Genomic DNA, 22,237 nt, shown 5'->3' on the forward strand with positions numbered 1-22,237 from the left:
TGTATTTATTAAATTGTTGAAAGATGTAATTCGAAAAAGTATTCTTTTCATAAAATAAATCTGTTCTATCTAAACTATGTTTGAAATGGATATATATCAATTCCTGAGGAAATTACCATAATCTTTATTTTGATCCTGAAAGTGAGAAATGATAATGTACATCAGTTAAAATACAGAAACATCTTGACAACACACAAACAAACGAGCACCTTTGTGGTTATCACTTTCAACTTATGAATGATAACATATTTTTAATATGGTTTCCAAGGACACTTGATATTTCTCTAAAAATACTAATTTCCCATGTTAATAGTTAAAACAGATTGATATATATTTTGCCAGGTAGACATAAAGTTTTGACTAATGAAATATTAAAATGTTTTGTGGTTACCACTTCAATTGTTTGTTTAACAATGAAAATATATATTTTGCTTCTTTCTCTTGAAAATTTTCAATAAACACATACTGTGTTTTATCTAAGATGTCTACGTTTTATTTGTTTTGTTACTTTCTGGCACATGTGCTGGCTGAAACCTTTTATATACAAATCCATCTATGTCCTGCTAGGGAAGAGAAAGAAATGCTTCAAATTAAAGACATTAAGGAAAAAAGAGAAAACAGCTTAAGAATCATTTTTTTCAGAAGCAGTGTCCAGAGAAGGATCTATGTGCATTATTAAGATTTTTGGTTTTGAAATATTATTACCATTTATTTAAATTTGTTCATAGTATTTTCAAAAGAATTTCTGACTCAGCTGAAAGTGCTTGTCTTAATATTATTAGCCAAAAAGCAGATTTTATTATGGAGAATTTGAGGAAAAAACATGAACTTGAATTGGTAAACCCTGCCCTCCCCCAATGTTTAAACTTCTGAAGCTCCTTGGTCTAATGACACCAACATATGACCAATATACCAGTCTGCAGGCACACTTTTCAGTGTTAATTTCCCTTTTAACTAGGATGATGATGACGATGATGATCGTGATAATGATAATTATGATGACAAAAACAATTTCATTATTTTAATACTAATTTGTATTGTTATTTCACATAATTGGGGGTTTATGTAGGGAAGCTCTAATGTATTTAAATCTGGAGGGGAAGAAAGGAATATAAACTGGCTGTTAGACCATCAGAACTCTAGCTTGTATTACTGGCTCTGACATTTTAAGTCTATTCTATGCTTTAAAAAAGTTGCTGGTACACAAGTAAAACAGAAAATCATCTAAATGTAGACATCTCTCTTATTACCAAGAAAATGCTTTTGTTGATTATGAAGTGCCCCAATTGAAAGAGATCTGCCAGTAGAAATATCTACAATAGTGATCTTGCTACTCATAAGCATATTGTTTAGTTGACCTCCCTATATAAGCAGATGATGAACACATTTCCTGAGAATTTTGTTTCTGCGGGATAAATAAAGCTTGATTTCCTATGCATTTATGTCCTTCCTTCTTAAACACCTCTGCCACTACTGGAGCAATCACACCATCTTCTCCGGTGGTCCTTTAGGATACTCCCAGTGTGTGAGAGAAGAAATGCTGCAGCTTGGAGTGGCAGCACTGATCACTTGCAAATTGTTGCAAAGAAAGGTTTAATTTTTAAAGGTACGTGCATTTTCTTCAGCGGCACACTGTCTTAAACCGCTGTCCTCTGCTAAGCAGTTACTGGTGTTCACAGAACAGTTTGATGCAAAGGTGCCTCTACTAACCCAGGTCAGCCTAAAACTACCTTGCCGATACTCTGTGTGAATACATGTGCTTATATATACGTATGTGAAGATATATATAGCACTCCGACTAGCACAAGCTCTCTGAAAACATTTATTTATCTGGGTGGCAAGTTATCAGACTGTGTCTACCTGTGGGGGTTATGGTGGCTACAGACACGTCACGGGGCAGACTCCCCTAACTCGCCCTGAATCCCACCTATCTGGGTCGCCACTCTCGACGATCTTTTTTCCGCACTCCGCCATCTTCACCATCAAAGGCGCCGATGCCTTCCTCAAAGGGCTACGTGGCGGAGTCTCCCCCACCTCATCTTTCTTCCTCTCCGGTTCCACACACGAGCGTGCGCGGTGCGGAGGCTGTGTTGCAATCCAGGTGCGTGGGGTGCGGCAGGAGCACGGGTGGCGGGACGCGGCCCACACGCCCCCCGTTTTGTCAGCCCGCCGCCGTGACCCTCGGGCCCACGCAGGCCGCAGCTCCCCGCGGGCAGCGCGCAGGGGACGGGACGGGACGGGACGGGCGGGAAAAGCGGGGAGGCGAGGGACCCCCGACCCCCGCCATGACGGGACGGCGACGGGCGGGCGCTGCCGCGCAGCGCCCAGATGGAGCGGGAGCGCCTCGCCGCGCCGCCAGGAGGCGCCGCAGTGCCGCCGCCGCGCGTTAAGGGGGGGGTGGGCGCCGGGTGTGGGGGCGCCGGGGGGGGCCCCGGAGCAGCGGGCAGGTGCGTGGCCCCCGTCAGGCGGCGGCCGTGGGGGCCGAGCGCCGGGGCAGGGGGCCCGCGGCGGGGCAGGGGGCGAGAGGAGGATGGCCCCCTTGCAGTAAAGGCAGCGCCGGGCAACGGGGGGCGGGCTGGGTCGCGCCAACCCTCCCGAATGGTCTCTGGCGCTAATGCCGTGCTGCTGCGCAGGAGTCCCTGCGAATATAATTCAGCTGCCACTGCCTTCAGCAGGAAAGAGGCTAATCCCATTTCGCGGTTTATCGGGCCCGCCGCGAGCAGGTGTAGGCGGCGGCAGAGGTGGGCGCCGCGGGCTTGGGTCCGGGTCCGGGCCGTGCCCCTGCCCGGCTGGCCGCCGCCTGCCGCAGGATGTCCGGTGAGTACCGCGGCTCCGGCCGCCGGGCTCTGCCCGAGGGGCTGCCGTCGCCTTCGGCAGCCCCCCGCTTCGTGTGCGCTCAGCCGCCTCTCGGGGACGGCGGGGCGGCGCGGGCCGGCTCCTCCGGGGCCTCCTCCCGCCCCGCTGCGGTCGAGGGTCTCTGCTGTTTTGTTATCAGCAGAGTACTGTGCTGTAATTAGCAGCCTCGGATTAGGATTTAAACTGTCTGGTGGGATGAAAGAGCTAAACTCATTTATGTGTTCTGCTTGTACGTACGGATTGGCCTACCCAGGCCTCTGTGCGTTTTCCTGGTGGATCTGCAGGGCGACAGGCTGGGGTGGGCTCCCTGGGGCTGAGGCAGATTCGGGGAGTCCTTTCTCGTGTCCCTTCTGACGTAGCAGCGGTACTGGTTTTATTCAGTTCAGCTTAAAGCCTTGAGGGACTTGAGGATAAAGTCTTTTAAAGCCACGACTGCGGGGCGGGTGCAGGTGCCATTGCGTTTCTTGAACGTGCTCTCAAAACCGAGGAAAAAGTTGAGCAGCAGCCCCCCGAAGGTGGGTTTGTTGAACCGTTTGCAGGGTGTTGAGGACGTACCTTCCTTGGGCATTGGGCCAGGTGGATCCTGTTTGAATTTATGTATATGGCACCTCAGTGCTGGGGGAAGATGTAGAAAGGGAGTCTGCAAATTAAAGGATTAGAGGATTGTGGGGTTCTTTGTTGTGGTTTTTTTGAAAGGAAGGTGGAAAGACTGGAAACGTATAACTTGATACCTATCAAGTCCTTTGTGCTGTCTCTGGATTGCTTAAGCAATTATTACTAGTTTATTTCAAACTGGTATGTTGCTATTTTGGGACTAGTTTTGGATGCTATGCTTATTTGCATATTATAATGTTGCATTTGATTTTTCATAAGGATCATTTACTATCTGTTGAATAACAAAACTGCAGGGTCTTGAAGCAGAATGTAATTGTTCTTAACTGAAAGATATATAGTAAAAGCTACACAAAATGAGAAACAAGTTCTCTTTGTGTAGTCTTCCAAGATAACAGTCGTAATCCCGTCTACTAAAATTCACCTTTGTTTTAATAAAGAATAAGAGAGAATCTGGTTTTGGATCAGGCAGAACTTCATTAAACCAAGAGAAATATTGCATGCCATCAAATGTCAATTTATATTCTGTTATAAAAAGAACTGTGTAAAGTGTTGGTTATGCCACCTTCATCAGTAATGTAAGTATTTCTACTATTGGACCCAGACCGAGGAAGCATGGGAATTAAAACTGCCAGCTGTCATTTGTTTACTAGGGCAAGAACTGCCTCCTTGCTGAAAACTTGCATAATAATTTCTGATGGTGGTCTAACATAGGTTATTGTCTGACATCATTATCCATTTTACCTACTTAAAATACTTCTTGACTGCTTTCAAGGTTGTAGGTGTCAGCTGGAGCAGAGCTTTTTGTTCCAAGTGCTTCTGATATGGTTGTGTTAGGGAAGTGAGAAGGCCTGTAGCTTTCTTTGTGGTAATCTAACACATCTTCACTAAGACGTGCTTCTGGGGGAGGATTCATAGAGACCTATGTGTGGGAGGGGGAGTAACAAAATTGTTGTTAGAAAACGTGAAGTGAGTTGGGGCTGTGTTATGTCATTGTCACTCGGGGTTTCAGAAGGGCGCTTTGGGCTCAGCGGACACAGGTCGAGACTGCAGCCTGCCTGTCCTGCAGATTGTGTCTGAAGTAGAAGCGGGGAGGTGACAAAAGAGCAACAGATGGTACCAGGGAGGAATTTAAGAAAGCAATGAGACAGCGTTGGTTATTATGAATGGCAGTACGTACTGGGGCCCTAACCAGCCTGTTGGAGGCTTTTAGCTGTTGGTTTATCTACTCTTATGCATAAGGCAGCGATGTGTTATTTAGAATATGCTTGTAGGAAAGTTGTAGCGTATGAACCTCTGGTCTCCTATTGCAATTTTGGAGCGGGTGACTTGGCAAATTTGAGTTGTTACTGTAGGAGCCACAGCTAGAGCACATTTATCCTCTCTCTGTCTATCAGAAGAAAGACCAAAATATGCTTAAGAAGCTATGTCTAGTGGATTACGGAAAAAGCCCTTACCCTCCTTAAACTTGTCTTGAAGCTGGCAGGTGCATGTGGTTCATTCAGTGCTTGTTATTAAGAGTCACTCCTGATTCTCATTGGGTACCTGCTGTTTGTTCATTCCCTCTCTCTTTTTAATTTGAACATCAAAGTGAGCACCACCCTGTCCGCTTGCTGGTGTGGATTGTAAGTAAGGCTTTTAGCTGCCCTGGAATTAGTTTTCAGGCCAGTTGAAGAATTTTTCCTCTGGCAGTGTCAGAGGTACTCCTGCTGTGAGTAAGTAGCATCAGAAGTTGGTGATCTTGGCTAAAAAAGTGTAAAAAGTTTCACATAAAATCGCCCTGACTGTAGAGATTTCACATTACTTTTGCTGTCTGTGTTGCTATCTGCAGCTGCCGAGTGGGTCTAAAATAACTCGCCAAAGTTACTTGCTTGAAAATCCTTGGTTTGTTCTAAGAAACTATTGTTAGGTATCAAAACTATGATGATAATGATTTCTAAATTTGCATCTTCATGTGCTGTGTGGTAATCCAGACGAGAAATGAGCAGATTTATAAATTCATGTGACATGGTTTTAATGTGATTCTGATCACATACTTACTTTTCACATAATTCACTGAGTCAGTGGTATTAGCCATAGGGTTCCACAGCTTAAAAACAATTTGCTTGAAAACTTAATATGTTAACACTAGGTGTTTTCCATGAAAATCCTATTGTCATTCAGCACAAAGACTTGAAAGTTAGGCATAATGGTGCACTTGACACTTAAAATTCGCTGCGACTGGATTTTATTTTTTAAATACCTAGACCTTTGGCTTTCAAACTTAAAAGATCAACTTTTCTTTTGCAGCTTAAACTCAGTGAGTGAAACCCTGTGTATATTAGATTTAACACAGCATTGTCCTTGATTTCAGTTAAATGGGAATTTTCAGGTAAACACTTTACTTTCACAAGTTTATATGAAAATCTGATCCTTAGTTTTCAGTTATAAAAATAAAACATTTACTTATAGGGACAGTGTTCCAAAGAACACGATAAATGACGTAAGTCAAGTAACACCTCTTTCTTGAAAATAGGGATTAGATGAAAGAACAAGTAATGATAAAATCTTTTGATTTTAAACCGCCTGTGGAACCTTAATGGATTAGTGGTGCCCCGGTAAGATTTTGAAATAGCTAGGATGTGCTTCTCTTTGCACTAGAAATACTTTAATGTTGCATGGTTTCAGTCAACAGTTTGATTATCTATTTAATTATCTCTGTAGTGATTCACTCTGTTAGAGAAGGCCATAATATGTGTCCCACATCTGATTCTCAAAACAGACAATTGGTGTCTTTTCTGTGTGAGGTATTAGCAGGAGTTTCTTGGAAGCTGTATTTATTCGGCAGTTTGCTTCCTTGTAGTTCTGACCACAACTTTTGCCCCAGAGGTACAAAGCATGAAAGCGTCCGTAGGATGTGGTAGTTTGCCATACCAGCTTGCTGAACTATTTGATGAGTAGCATGTGTATTTTTAGATATATTACTTAAGTAAAGATTCAGCTTCTGTAGCTAAAAGAATTTGCAGAAGCAATAAGAAGATTATGTGTTCAGTTTTGTGGTTGTTATTTAAAACAGTATTTTAAGATTTAAACTCCCACTCATTTCACAGTTTGCTTTTTGTATTAACCTGCCTCCCACGTTCCTCTCAGTAGTTCTTTTATTGCCTTTGTTTGGCTGAAGATGCTTGTTGCGTAACACAAAAGTGCTTTTCTTTGCTGACTTGTCGTGTCTTTTGAGAATAATTTTATTGCTAAAGTAGACTTCAGTGGTTTTTTTTTGTTTTGTATTGTTTTTTTATGTATGCTTAAATTTATTCGATTAACCTTTTGGAAAATTGTAGTAGGAGCAGTTTACTTGCACAACTGTCCTTTTAAACCACTCCATGTAAGCAACTCATTCATTGTTTTCTGGAACAGCCATAACTTGCTTGACCTGTTACGATAATGGGAGATTTAAAAGCTCCTTTTTTCATTTGCTTCTTCTGGAAATCGTGTTTAGAAATGTTACTGGAGTTTGCTTAGCTGAGGGATCTGCAAACTGTTTTAAGTTTTGACGGATGATTCAATTTTTTTGGTCAAGTTTAACACTACTGGGATTCTCCTGAGGTGCAGGGATCCACTGCAGTGTCAGCAAATGTAAGGTATATGTGCTTGATTCGAATTCAGGTCTGGCTGGAGATAAGTGGGAGGTAGGGCAAAAAGGGGAGAAGAAGACAGCACACCAGTGGGTCTGTGCTTTGCTCTGGATTTGGAGGACATGAAAAATGGAAATATTTAGTACCCGAGAAGGTTGTCAGGAGCACCAACCATACTTCACTGCATACCTTGATGTTAGGTTAGAGGTTTGAAGTCATTCATTTTGGCAGCCCCTGGCTGAGGCAGCCATGAGGTCATTTGTTGGGTTCAGACCTGCAACTAGTTCTGTGACATTCTTTCCTAGTGTCTCTCACAGAGCCTGGAAACTGTATGGCAGGGTGTTTATGTTGTTGTTATTGTTTGGTTGGTTTGATTTATTTAACATAATTGCTTGTCCCTTAAGATGATGGTGGTTTTAAACAAGTATTCCAACACAAGTGTTTATTGAAGCTCTGTAGACCTCAGTGGAATTCCCCTCATCTCTGTGACCTGCTCATCTTGTTCTGGTTAATTCTGCAGCCTGGAATGCTGAGGTCGTCTTTGTGCTCCGAGGAGGCTGTTCACTTTGCTGAATCATAGGTTCTGGCTCTCCCCAGGAGAGCCCTGATAACGGTGGTTCTGTCAGAGGGCAGAGCTGAAGAAGCAGCCCCTGGTGATACTGCCACAGGCTACTATCTCTACAAAATACATTAGGTCTCCTGTTGTGCAGGAGCATACCTTTCTTTCTTTTTTATTGTAACTTTTTTCCCATGTGTTTCTTGACAATGAGGAACACTCCTGATTTTCTTGGAGTTACTTGAGGTAGGGATCCTTAACTTCTGGGAGGTGTACCAGTCTCGTTAGCAGTTTCTCTACATTTGTTCAGCCAGCACCAGTTACTCCAGTACAAAGATGACAGAGCACATAATAATGCCTGTTGGGTTGATTCAGTGAGGTTATGGAAAGAAGGACGTTTCTGGCTAGTACTTAACAGCCTGGTTTTTTCCTTAGCTTTTGGCGCTATATAAACAGGAACATTTTCCTTATTGGTTGTATTATACTATGTTAGTTAAATGTAAAATCTAAATATTTACAGATAGGCTTTTTTGACTGAGATTATGTTTAGGCAGTAAGACATAGGGAATTTGTTTAAGGCTAGTCCAAAAACTTCGTACCTGTTACTATGTAAATCAGGCAAACAAAAAATAACAAAATTCAGAAACATACATTCTGCAGTCACGTTCACTGGCTTTTCCATTCAGTTGTGTCTTCTGGGGGAATTTGGGAGAGAAAAGAGCTTATCACAGGAGCTGCAGGCTGTTATAAACTGCAGCCTGTTGGTTAGCTGGAGGAGGAAGAAACCTTTCAAAAGAGCCTTTGTTAAAGCTGTGAAGTGACTCTTCTGAATATTTGCTCACAGTAACAGATCAAGCCTTTGTGACCCTTGCTACCGATGATGTGTACTGTCAAGGCGCTCTGGTTCTCGGACAGTCGTTGAGGAACCATACGACATCTAGAAAATTGGCAGTACTAATTACACCAGAGGTTTCCAGTGGGATGAGGTAAGGAATCATGTATTTTTGGAAGTTGATATTATGGAAGAATAAACAACAACATGAAAGATTTTAGCAGGCTTCCTGTGGATTTAACAGCATTAAGTTCCCCCTTGGCTAGTGATTTCTGAGAGGAGTCCCAAATAACATCCATGATAAGATCATAAACCTAATAAGTATTCATTTGCAGAAGTAGAGCTTGTGGCTGGAAGTTGTCTTAAGCCCGTAATTGGGAACATAAGCTGAAAGTTTGGGAACTAAGGTTTTGGTGTCTGCTTTTAAGCCAAAATAAAGGCACTACTGGTTTTTTTCCCCCAAGCGATTCTCTGTTAGAAAGAGCGAGATACATAAAAACATGTGACATAACAACTCTCCAAAAACCTTAGGGGCTTGATTTCGGATGACTAATCTTAAAATATTGGTGCACAGCTATCATGATGAGAAATTAATTTTTTTTTTTTTTTTTTTTTTGCTGCTGTCTTTTTTTTTTTTTATCACTTTCCAATTTGGGTTGTGATTCTACAGGTACTACAGACTTGCATGAAATTCACTACAAGCACTACAGAAATGCAGAAGTCTCATTGATGTGTTGACCTCAAGCCCTGTTATTTGGAGGACAGTGCTGCTTGTTAAGAGGAACATGACATGCCATAGTTACTTAAACTCTTAGTTCTGCTATGGCTTAAGAAGTGTGCAAGCTCCTGATTTCTGTATGCCATGTGAAAGTATTTGCAATGCATCTGGCTCAAGAAAAGTATTTTCCCATTTTTGCTGTGATTAGATGTACAGAAATCTGTTTTTACAGCCTTTTTAAAGTATGGATTTTGTCAGAACACTGTAACCTTCCTGAGGGAATACTGTATACATTTGACACCTGGGTGGATACTAAGTCCATCAGTTTTTTCATCCCCATTCAGTGGGGGAAAAACCTTTATAGTATATCTTTTAATCAAGGATAGCATTTAAGAAAAATTACACTACTGAACTATGCTTCTAAAAATCTTTACCTACTCTTAGTTCTTTCCCAGTTAACTCCTGTCCCTTGAAGATCAGTCAGGCAAAAGCTAATAACTCTGAAATCTAGATAATCAGCACAGGCTTTTCTTTTTCTGTGTTTGTATGACATCTGGGACTTTGTAGTTAATAGTGTAATGTAAATAAATAAGCTGTGTTTAAAAGACTTTTTTCTTGTGTCTTGAAGGAAAATTACCTACTTTGGTATCACCTATAAAAATGCCATGGAAGATATATATAGAAAAGATATCTTCCTAAAAGTCTCATTTGAGACAATTTGTAGTAGTGAGCAAGTATATATTACCTGTATTAAAAGGTGCAGTTCTGAAGCTGTGTTTGCTTGGGCATAATAGGTGCAAGTGACTGCGCTGACAGTGCATGCCACAACCTGTGCAATGCACAGGGAACATGGTCCGTGCTGTTCCTTAGAGTCAAGTGTGCAGGATGAAAGCTGCTTTAATTTCTGTTGGTGTTTCTGTAGGAGATTAACTAAAATAAGGATTGGTTTCTCCTCCATACAGCACCTGTCACTTTTGAGATGTGCTTGCCCTGTAGAAGGGGTGATGGTTTATGGCTTGACTGATAGCTGTCACTTCAGCAGACTGTTTACAAGGACTTTTCACTTCTGACTTCTCATTCTAACCAATCAGTCTAGCCTTTGTTATTGTCATAATAAACGTGATGCTGCGTATTACTGTTTTTATGCTGGAAGTGAACTCTGGTGAACCTCTTTGAATTCCCTTCTTTCTCTCCACTGCTTCCTCTGGTAGGTCTGTCCTCCGCAGCGTATTTGACGAAGTCATTGAGGTGGATATGCTTGACAGTGCTGACTCAGTCCGTTTGGCTCTGATGCAGAGGCCAGAACTGGGTGTAACCTTCACTAAGCTTCGCTGTTGGACTCTTACTCATTATAGCAAATGTGTCTTCATGGATGCAGACACTTTGGTGAGTAGAGCAGGAGCTGTGGAAACATTTGTGTCTGTCTTAAGGAGCTACTCTGGGTGTGGGATGCTTCCTTGTCAGGCAGCCTACTGGCCTGTGAAGTGACCAGATTTGCTGGTGGTCACAAGGTTGCAGAAGCTCCAGCTGGCATGTTTTGGCAATGCTCAGAGTTTTGCCGTCTGCATAAAAGTAAATCCTGTTTTGAGAGTAGCCTCAGGACTGTCCTCAAAAGATATCACAAACACACTCTATGCAAATAGGCTTCTGACAGATGTTTAAAATAGATCTCTCTCATATACTTTCATTTGGACTTACTCTGGTCGGGAATACAGGCCAGTTTTAAAAAGGAGGTGGGGGCGGGAAGCCCGGAAACATTAATTACTTTTTTCTTTTTCATTTTTTAGAAGTATAGAGATAAAAATGGCCATAATTTTGGCAAGGACAATCATGTTAGCCTTCCCCTGCACTTACATGGCTCAATTGAAAAGACTGGGATGCATTTTAATTTAATAGGATTGTATTTGAATTAGAAACCAAATTAAGTGTTTCTTCTCAGGGGGTGAGGTGGGGAGGCTTATGATTTCCTGCTTTACATTAAAGTAAAGGAGGAAGGCAAATATTTGTGTGTTGGTTTAAATTCAGTGAAGTAATTTGTCTCCTAAAAAAAATTTTCTGCTTCTTTTCACAGTGGCTCAGTTGTGGGTGGGGTCCAGACTTTCAGTGATTCCACAGCTGTCTTTCTACCAACTTTAAAAGTGATCTTGGCCTTAGCCTGATTGACTTTTCCCACTTCCTTGTGAAGCTTAAAAACCAAACCAAAGCAAATTTATAAGCTTAGCTTACATTAGAAAACTGGTAATGAGACAGTTTTTCTGCTACCCCTTTAGTCAGTCTGTTGCTAACTCAAATTATTTGGATTCCCAGCTTTCATTCAGCTCTGTTGCAGTTACTGAGAATAGTGAACTCTGGGAAGGTGAGCTAAGAAAGAAGGAAATTGTGTGTTTTCATGGTATGTTATAATATTTAAAGGCACCTTCTGGAGGGTCTCCAAGGTTCATGAAATAATTTCACAGGGTTTGCACTTTGATCAGAGAAATCATGGAGAACCACAATTAATGTTGCTTTATTATATTAAAAATAGAGGTTCTGACCCCTAGCATATTTTGCATTGCCACTGCTTTTATGCTCTGCAAACAATATACTTGGCCAAACTAGCAATTTACTCCATTGGTACTGATTTAGCTCCTTGTGTTCTAAAAAACCATTTGCTCTAACAGTTTTTGTGTTTACCTACTGTCTCTAAGGTGCTTTGCAATGTCGATGAATTATTTGATCGAGAAGAGTTTTCAGCAGCTCCTGATTCTGGCTGGCCTGACTGCTTTAATAGTGGTGTATTTGTATTCCGACCTTCTTTGAAAACTTACAACCTACTGCTCCGGTTTGCTGCTGAACATGGCAGCTTTGATGGTAAGGGGCAAGGCATAAGGGATGAAGTGCAAAATGTTCGATTCCTTCTCAGTAAGCTGTTTTTCCATAGCTTCCATGTTATCAGGCAGAATAGAAGAAGGCAGGAATTCTCTGGGCTTTACGTAATTGTGCCCCCACAAAAATTTAAGGTGCAGACCTTTGCCTCTTACACTGTACTTAAGGCCCATTGAGTTATTGTGGATGGCTCTTCCCAGAAAAGGGCAATGAAGGGACATTGTGTCTAAGTCTTCCTCAGTAAGTTTTAATTTTGCTGTCTGGTTTAGGAGAGAGAAATACAGCTGATCTTCAGTCTTCTGCTCTGAGGGAGACCAAACCCCTTTTCTACTCCTTTCTTCATATATTACAATAGGACTTCATTTACACTGAACTTGCGTCGGAGTGGATCAGGTATTATTCACTTGTACCTGCTCGCATGGCCATCTTGTCAACTCCAAGTTGCAGTCCCATGAACACACCAGTCTCACTCCCATCCTTGGATGTGAAATTCTGATGTAAATTTGAGTGTATGCATAATTATGGTAATACGGTTTTTTATGTTCTTTAGGGGGTGATCAAGGCTTGTTGAATAGCTTCTTCAGCAACTGGGCAACAGCAGATATTGGCAAACACTTACCTTTCCTCTATAACTTGAGCAGCAGCGCTGTATACACCTACGTTCCTGCTTTCAATCAGTAAGTAGTAACATGTCCGACTGACTGTAAACCTCTGTAGTTTGTTAACAAACATTCTATTATAAGAGAGAATAATAATGCCATATTCTCTTGATTATAAATTACAGCAGTCAGAAATGGTGTTACGTAAAAATCATGCAGTAAAAGCTGAAATACAATATGAATGTCTTGCATCTGGACACAGATTGAGTCCCAGAGCTGGCTACACTGTCTTGTATGTTGTTTCAGGGAAGCTTTTCTCAGATTTGAAAAGATGTCGATTACTTTAGCGTTAGGTTCTGACAGCTTTACTCTGAATGTTGTTCCCTTCTTTTCCAGTCAGTTCTATGAGAAACAGTTGTGGGAGTTTTTGTCTTTTTTTTTTTTTTTTTTTTAAACCATTTCTAAGGTTCTCTGTGAAACAAGATTTGTGCTAGTAATTACATGACTTCAGACAATGCAGTTAGGAAACTTTTCTGGCAGAAGGCAAGTTGGATTTAGAGTGTCATGAATTACTGCCCCAGTTGCACAAAATGCTCTTAATGGAAGGCGAATTTAGGATTATTTACTTATTAGTAATTTTTAATATGGGATCAGTAATAATCAATTTTGTTGATTCAGTGTTTGAAGTGATATTTATTTGTGAACAGAGTATGCAGGAGGACTAGAAATGGTACTGCATGAGCCTGTCATCTTCCTTCATGAACTTTACTAGAATCAGCAGCTGGAAGCAAATGGCAATGCAGCCTTTTTTTTTTAATGTATGCTAAATGAGATACCTTAAACAAATAAGACAGAAAAAAATACTAAATACATACTCATATTGAATGTGTTGGTGTTGCAAAATGTCAAAATTACCTCACCAGTCAGAGTAAGCATGTTTCTTTAGCAGTTCATATAGGCTAAAAAGATATATATTTAATGTATAGACCTGTATGTTTAATCTCTGCAGTTTTGGTAGAGATGCCAAAGTTGTTCACTTCTTGGGAGCGACGAAGCCCTGGAACTACAAATATAACCTTCAAACAAAGAGAGTTATGCAGGATGGCACCACCTCTGGATCTTTTCATCAGCTGTCATTTCTTGCCCTCTGGTGGAATATATACAGTGCAAGTATATTGCCTTTGTTAGAAAAACTTCAAAAGATGGAAGAATCAGAATCTGAGGAATGCAAGGTAACTAATAAAGAGTTAGTGGGAATATGCTGGAATCACAACAAAAATTCTGAAAATTATGTGTTTGCTAGAGGAAGGAATTGCATGAAAAAACATAGTATCTGTTGATCGGTAGTAGCAGTGATTGCTTCTAGAAGCATCTAAACTAGCAGTTTAGGAAGGATTTTTAGTACTATTGGCTTTCCAAAGATTACCTCCAGCCTTCTTCTTAATTGCTGAAGAGTTTGTATGGGAATGTGTATGTATAGATTCTGCAAATTAAGCACGAAGTATGATACAAATTAGAGAAGGTGATAATCTAGCTATGAAACAAACGGACTTTTGACTTTTTGAAGATAACTTGATATAGACCATCAAACTAGCCCTTGAAGTGTAGTAAATTTTACCTTTTCAGAACTGCATTATAACTTATTTTATGAGGGTCATAACAAACGAATCAGCTTTGCGAAGGCAGTGTTAAATACATTTACGATGTTATATTCAGTACTCGTATGTCATCAAGCACTTACTGAGCTCTTCACGCTTTTTTGTTTTTCTTCAAAGGAAGTGCAGCAATGCATGGTTTCCATGAGTAGAATAAAAAAATCTGTTGATAAATAGATGATTTCTTGGAGATCAGCAGCATAAAGTAATGAGTAGAAGTATGATTTTTAATTTTGTATCGAGACATGACAATTAAGATCACTTTTATGCATATGTAAATATTTTCTTAATTTTTTAAAAAATATTAGACTATTACCATCACTGAACTAATTGCATAGTCCCGTAAGATCAGTTGGATGGTTACCATCAAAGCCCTAGCGATGAATTTGGTTTGTTAACCTCTTCACAAATTGGAAAGCAGAGGAAGGAATGGGTAGCTTTTTTTTATCTCATACTTTTAACATGCTTTAATTTTTAAGAAATTGGGCAGTAAAGAAATACTTCAGCTACAGCAGCATGAAGGTGGAAATACCTGTTAGATTTACCTCCTGATGATTCTGGCATACTTCTGAGTGCAGAATTCTAAATTGCAACATGCTCTGAATCTGGGACCACAAACTTTTTTCAATTTATTACCTTATTCCTTTAATGCTGAGATCCCTGTAAGGAGGTGAAACTGTTTTAAATAACATACTAGTTTCCTGCAAAATTGCATTTCAGTGGTGAGTTGTTCTTGTTTTTGTTAGCATACTTTCAATGGAGTTGAAATTACACTGAAAAAGGTCAGTCCTTATGTGGCCAATTCGCTGCAAATACCTGTGCTTCCAGAGCAGACGTATGAAATATATCCCACAACATGTTCTCCTGAGGAGCTCACTTTCAAAGCTGTAAGTATGTTGTATATTACTATATGCAGTAACAAAATGATACACTAAAATGAGATTTTCTTAATTATGCTTCTGATCTGGGAGATTATATCCTCTTCAATTTAGCTGTAGGTATTGAATTTTCTTGCTAGCGTCAGAAACAGTCTAAAGAGTATCTATTTTCTTTAATCTTTAGTCATGCATGCATGATGTGTCTGGAGGTTGAAAAAATTGCATTGAATTTTACGAAGAGGTTACTTGTTGAAAGTTGGTAGGTACTTAATAGAGTGTAATATAAAAAAAATTCTGTTACTAAAGTAATCTTTTGAATATTAATACTCTTGGGAATTAATATATTTAAAACTAGAATCCTTTCTATCACTCCTTTGTAGAAATTTTTTCCAGAAGTGTTGACTTGGAAGACTGTTCCCCAAATTTCTGTGGGCAACAAGGAGTGTCTTAAAAGAATCCACTGATGTTCACTGTAGGGGTCCTGGTTCTTTTGTCACTCTTCTCAAATTTGGGTGTTTCTGTTGCACTGACTCCCCTTATTTTATGCAGGAATTAAGTTGGACATAATAGCACAATGTTTCATGGCTGTAAGTCATTACGTGTTTTATGATAAACCATGCTACAGCAGGGAACAATTGGGAGAAAACAAAATTAATGTTCTGATGTCATCTGCTATTGTAACTTGTGGACTGCTCTCTAGTAAGATGAAGGCGGTTTTTATTATGTTCAGTGCTTCATCCCTTTCGACTACAGTTACTCCATAAAGTAAAACTGTAGTCTTCCTTCCTTTCTTGTCCACCCTGGGCGTGGAGGGGCTGAAGGAAAATTGCAAACCTTCCAGCTCTATACCTTAACACATCTTTTGCAAATAAATTATTCTTATCTTGTGTGCCTCATACATCTGACTCCATTGGAAATGCTCAAACCAAATAGGGACACATTTTCAAGATGTTTGTTTGGGGTAAAAAAAAAAAAAAATCATAATGTTTGCTTAAAGGAGTGTCATTCAAATTTAAATTTCTTTTTTAGTTACTAGGATTGGTTTATCAGAAGATCACGTTAATCAGAAAATAATAGCCTGATTCTCTCCTTACTTAGGAACACCATCACTCCACTTTTTGTTGCTTAACTTCAGTAGTCTTGTGGGATTGTTTTGGTTTTGGTGGAAAAGACTTCAGAATGGGGTCTGTCTACTCATTTATGTTTTGATATCTGGCAAAGGCAAATATTTGGCACAATATGTTTTAGGCAGTATGTTTTACCTTTGTTTTGGAATACATTGTTCTGTTCTCATTGTATGCATATAAAAAGTTCATCAGTTATAGAGCAAGCTATTACCCTAAAATGAGATTTTTCTCATTTGAAGTTTAGCCTCTTGAATGGTAGGCATCTACTGTAAGCTGTAGCTTTCCAGGCTGTTTCTGTAGTTGCTGAAGAATGACAGCCACTCTTGAACATATTTTAGGATGAGATGAGCTGCCCTCTGGAGGTACTTATCCTAGATTGATTGTAGTAGGAGCTTAGATTCGGTGCCATTTTGATAGCTAAAGCTGAGTGAGATGAATTTTGTCCTTGGTGATAATGTGTTTCATTCCTTTTCCTCCCATCCACTGCTTTCCCCTACCCCAAGACTGAAATTGATTTGTATTGTATGAATTCTTATGATAAGGGAACTATGGAAAAATACTCTCCTAATAAAACCTCAGTGGCTGTATTTTAGCAACCTGTATGTGAAGTTGAACAAAGCGGTTCTGTAACATCCATCTCTCTGAGCCTGACAGACCTTCAGAACAACTTGTATTTCATCCTGTTTCATCCAAGGTTTCAGGAAACCTCAGAACTGGTACATGTAGCTTTCTGCATTGTACATCTGTTGATAACTGCATGCATGTCTTTTTGCTTCCACCATAAGTTTGGGAAATCCCAACTAATTATAATGCAATGTGTAAATAAAATCTTGAATTTTTTAGCTATGTAATTCCCTAACTGCTTCCAATACTGGGGTATGATCCCTTTCTATCAGTTATACTTCTAGGTTTTTTTAATGTATCTTTTCCTGTGCTAGCCACCAAGTAATAAATGCATGGTGTTAATTTTAGCTCTCCAATATTAATACAAGCAAAGCTATTTGGATTTTTTTGTTCTGTTTTGTTTCTTTTTTTACCTGCTGAAGTGGTGTTTCCAAGCAAGTGGAAAATGAATGTACACTGAGTCAGGCGTGGAGCCTAGGCTTTCCTTTGTGATCTTGCACTGCATTTATCTGTGGGCAGTGTGACAGCAGTGCCAGACTTGGCGTTGATGGGGATGACAGGGTGTCAAGGACTTGTAAGGTACACAACACAGTCATTTTCCTATTGAGGCCTTTTGTATGATTGTGAAGCACTATGGTGAAATACTTTAAAACTGAGAAACAAAACTGTAAGTGAAACTGTAGCTCCTGTGCAGCCAGGGGTGTTTGGACTGTAGCTAAAATTCTTCATTTCTAAAAAGATGATGATTCCTGTCTTGTTAATGGCATCCAAAGCTGTTGATAAGGGTTGCTGATGGTAAAGAAAGGAATCTTCAAGCATTGCTGCAGTTACATGTATATAAATCCTGAAAATTAAATACCAAATATTGTTGCATATTTCCATATATAGGTGTTACGGATGCACAACTAACCAAATCCAACGGGTGTTAAAACTCAGATTTATTCTTCAGCAAAAGTTAGTTAGAAGTCCGGTAACATTTTATAAAACCTCTTTACATCATTGAGCCTGTGAATTAATACTACATGGCCGACTTACACTGCCACAATAGGGAGCAAGCATGCTTTTCAGAGTGTTTATTCATGTTTAAAGTCATGTAGAGTGGGACCCAGGTGAGGATACATCTGGAACAATGCAGTTACCTAAGCATATAGTGTCATGTTGGCTGTTTAAAATACCTTACTGGGTCTGCAGGTGCAGGTCTTGTGCAAGTCCTGTGCCTTATCTGCCCCAAATTGGCAGATGCAATGGTTATTCCAGGGGATTAAGGTGGTTTAAGCCACTGATTCCTGTCCTTTACATTCTATTCTGAAACATCTTTATATTGAATTTGTGAGGGCTTCACTGGAAGGCCATTCTGGTTGATTGCAATTTTGTTTATAACATAAGATGAGTTGTTTGCCTTGGAGCCGCTTGGATTAGTACTGAAAGCAGGTTTTCAGTAGCTGCCTTGATTAGTCCTTTTTATATTTCATCTTCATTACTGGTTATAATTGTTGGGATGTTCTGGTTTTACTGGCATTGGTCAATCACGGACACAGTTTCTCTTTTACGTTATCACTAATAACGCATCTTGCATTTGTGCACCTATTATAACTTGATCTTGAATCAGGATTCACAATTTTGGACCATCATTCAAAATGAACTACTTATTGGTGTAGTGAATAGTGTCAAATCTTTTAAAGTAATTTATACGGGTAATCTCTCACATCTGCTAAATAATACTGACCTCACTGGAGATCAGCTAAAACAAGTGACTAAAAATTCTAGGAACTTACATTCACATGAGAGCCTGTTGAAGACAAAATTTGCACAGATACATGGTTACACTTTATTGTAGGAGATACTCTACTCTAAACCAGCTGTATTTGTAATAGTCTCATTGTGTTGTTGCTGAGTATGCCAAGGTCTGAGTTAAGACGAGTAAAATAAATGTTTGGTATGTTCACAGATGCTGTGATAAGTAGTAAAAGCATGGGATAATGAGATCATATTATCAAAACAAGAATGAATGTTTGAATACTGTTTGTTTTATTGTTTTAACTGGGACTGTACAAAGCAGAAGTTTGCCATTCAAGGTTTAACTTCACAGCACTGAAATGAGAATGACCAAATGACTGTTTTCTCACTGTTCTGCTTCTTCCCACAGAATGAGGTCGCACATTCTGTTTCAGAGCTGTCTATTCACTTCAAACCAGAAGAACCAAGTCCAGAAGATGAACGGAGAAAATGGGAGGAAGGGCGCATGGACTATATGGGGAAAGATGCTTTTGAACATATCAAAAAGAAATTGGATGCATTTTTACATTAAGATGGAGTGTACTGTAATGGCCATCATGATCTATGTTTCTTCTATAAATGCAATCCTTGAATACTTGGCTATCTTCATAGTTTATTTGACACCAAAGTTGAAGAGGTAGATATGGATCCTTGTATATTTTTAGGGGAAGATTAACAGATAGAGACTCTTGTTTTTTAACTGTTAAGTGTGCCTCATCTTTATTATGTGTGTTTCATCTTCATTGTCCTCCCATTGTGCCTTCTGAAGTATAATGAATGGTACCCTCTGCATTTGAACTCTCATGTTTATCACTCTTCCCTGCTCCTCCCCATAGCATTCTGCAGAAACAGTCATGAGTGTGAAACATGTTGGAAGTCGAGATTATTTCACAAGTTGAGATTATTTCAAAAGTACTTTTACCTTTTAGAAGATGCTATAAAACTATTTAAATGAAAACCTTGTTCTTGAAACCAAGTTAACGCTTTCATGGGCAACCATAGTGTAGACTTCAATATGAGAAAAAAGTGAGGAGATTAAATCCTGTCCTCATAGGAGTCTGCAACAAAACTTTTTCATCTAAGTATATTTAGGGTTAGAGGAAATTCAGGCTTTGTCTGAGATCACTAGTGGATGTTCTCCTTATTTATAGGAATCTGCTCAGCCTCATCACGCTGGTGATGAAGAGTAGTGTAAAACTCTTAAGATAGGCTGATAATGTATGTTAACCTTTTATATCATTGCTATAGGATGCTCTTGTTTTTTTCAAATAATGTTAGCTTTACTTGCATATTCAGAGTTGCGCAGTCAGAGGAAGAAATGCTGACACTGTGGTGTAAACCTTCTGGTGCTTTATATCAATTTGTTTACAGTACTTCAAACAACAGTTGACAAAGGCGTTCTTCTTGTTTAGCATGGTGGCCCCATACTGCAGGCAGTTTGAGTGCAACTGAAAACACAATTGGCACTTGTTTCAGTAAACAGGCCCTTTGAAGATCTTTTAAACAATAGCTGTGTGTGGGAACTAATAAATCTGTGAGTGTAGTTCCAGAAAAATCTACTGATGAGACTCCATTATATTAAGGATACTTATGGGGGATTGCTTTGTGAATTTGGCTATTCAAATTTGACTAATCTCAGCAAGTTTGGCTTAACAAACAAGGAAAAAGAAACACTTTGAAAGAAAGACATGCTAATATCATAACAGATTTGACACAGTTATTCATAATGCCACTCAATATTAGAATAAGAATTCTGCAGTGCTGATCCAGGACTTGAAACACGTTTCAGTCTTAATATGTCACCAATTTTGGTACAGATATACCTGATGAAATAACTTGGGAATTCTGTTTAAAAAGCAGTGATGTAATGTTACATCAGAGGGATTGCCGTAGATGCTAGTGGAGAGAAAGGCAGGGTAGGAGGGAAGGAATTTTTGTTTCTTTTTCCTCTATCAAAAAGGATGGGGAGGGGCAGGGAATAACTTGCACAAATTAGGAAAAGAACAAAAGAGTCAAAAGGTCCCTTAGAGTAAGAAAAATTATCTTTGAGTATTTTTAGAATTACTTTCTAATATTCACAATAGTGGATTTGCTTTTACTTTTGTGGAGTATCTCTGATTTTTATCTAGTTCTTTATTTCTCATTTATTGTAAGCATTCTTAAAGTGGGAATCTCTTTGGTGGGTCTGCTGAATTCAAGCTTCTAGTTCAAGCTAGATGTTTAGGGTCTCTGAAGTCGGAGAGATGACCAGAAGATGATTCTTCTCAGTTTCTCCATTGATCGTAAAGGGACCCGTGACAGCATGCCTCTCCTGTGTAGGTAACCTTTGCAAGTTAACACAGGTAGGTGTGTTCTACCTCTTGCTGCGTGTGGCCCAGCGCAGTACTATGTGGAGATCACAGTAGCTGCAGTGTGCTCCTACTCATGTGGTGTTTGATCTACTGATTATCTGTGTTTCTTAGTGAATTTGTGCACTTCTGAGAAAGTTCTCTGTTCTATAAGCATTATTGCTAATATAATTCAAACTGGTTGAACTCATGCTTCATGCAGCTGTAATTTTTACAGTAACTACTAGATCTTACTGTGCACATTAATTAGATTATGGGAGAAAAATTACTGATGTGAAATCAGTAACTGAAAGGTTTTAAAATAGTCATGAATAGTAAAATGAGCTGTCATGGAATACGTTGAAAGTGCTAATATGTAAAATATTACTGTGTGTGGATTATACAAAGTTTTGCAAAGAATTGTAGTACATTGATGTCATGGAAATAAAATAGAAATGGAAAGGATGTATGAAGTCATGTGTGTATCAGATGATGCAGAGTTACAGGTTTTTTTGTTGTGCCAGGGAGTATTATTTGTGACTGACTAGTTACTTTAATATGTTTTTTTAATTTTATTAAATTGCTTTTGAGATACTAGCACTACTTGCTTGAGCAGAAATAAAAGGTGTGAGTTTTAATTGTTTCTACAGACATACATAATTATAAACTTTAGGATCTCTTGAATTAGCACAACTGCAATCAGTTTATTTTATTTCATGGAAAAGCATAGCTGTGGTTAAAACCCCTGTCCGAGTTTTTGTGTACTGTCTTCACACAGAAAATGTTGACCTAATTACAAGTAATGTAGTACCATAGTGGATTCTGGCACAGGACTGTTGTCACCAGGGTGTGAGAAGGGAGAATCTTGTAAGTGAATCCAGAATTCGCAAGTACTCCAGAATTCACAAGTGCTGTGCTTTGGGCAGCATTCTTTGCTCTTACAGACACCATTCTGAAATCTTGGGGCCACAGGCAGGTCTGGGGGCTGTTACGGGCTGCATGTTGCTGTGAATGACAGGGTTGAGGTTTGCTAAGTTGAAACATGACTTGGAAAAAAAAAAAAAAACAAACCAAAACAACTTGGCGAGCTTCACCTGGAACTTCTTCCACATTAAAGTGTGGTATAGCCCCAGGTATTTTTAGGCTAAAAGTTAAGTTTGGCACCACTCCTCCCTAAACAAGACATATTTTCGCTTTG

General features: G+C 39.5%; 1 protein-coding gene across 3 annotated transcripts; it reads left to right on the forward strand.

Moving 5' to 3' along the window:
• Window positions 1-2,409: 2,409 nt before the first annotated feature.
• GYG2 (glycogenin 2) lies at window positions 2,410-21,677 on the forward strand. 3 transcript variants are annotated; one of them, XM_029998830.1, is made up of 8 exons: window positions 2,709-2,817; window positions 8,483-8,624; window positions 10,400-10,574; window positions 11,876-12,038; window positions 12,604-12,730; window positions 13,662-13,884; window positions 15,054-15,194; window positions 19,083-21,677. In XM_029998830.1, the coding sequence occupies exons 1-8, from the start codon at window positions 2,811-2,813 to the stop codon at window positions 19,242-19,244; spliced, it is 1,140 nt and encodes a 379-aa protein (XP_029854690.1). In that variant the 5' UTR covers window positions 2,709-2,810; the 3' UTR covers window positions 19,245-21,677. The 3 variants fall into 3 exon arrangements, with proteins under 3 accessions (XP_029854689.1, XP_029854690.1, XP_029854691.1); XM_029998831.1 differs by lacking the exon at window positions 2,709-2,817 and adding an exon at window positions 3,553-3,651; XM_029998829.1 differs by lacking the exon at window positions 8,483-8,624 and having other exon boundaries at window positions 2,410-2,817.
• The last annotated feature ends 560 nt before the right edge of the window (window positions 21,678-22,237 follow it).

The sequence above is a fragment of the Aquila chrysaetos genome, chromosome 23, assembly GCF_900496995.4.
Source record: "Aquila chrysaetos chrysaetos chromosome 23, bAquChr1.4, whole genome shotgun sequence".
Classification (NCBI taxonomy): Eukaryota; Metazoa; Chordata; class Aves; order Accipitriformes; family Accipitridae; genus Aquila; species Aquila chrysaetos.

What these genes read in the sequence shown, in the direction of transcription:
- GYG2 (XM_029998829.1), top strand. Translation starts at nt 2,615, where the DNA reads ATGCCGTGCTGCTGCGCAGGAGTCCCTGCGAATATAATTCAGCTGCCA. An exon ending in TCATGGATGCAGACACTTTG is followed by an intron (nt 10,575 to 11,875) that starts GTGAGTAGAGCA and finishes ACTGTCTCTAAG; the next exon opens with GTGCTTTGCAATGTCGATGA. An exon ending in TACGTTCCTGCTTTCAATCA is followed by an intron (nt 12,731 to 13,661) that starts GTAAGTAGTAAC and finishes TAATCTCTGCAG; the next exon opens with TTTTGGTAGAGATGCCAAAG.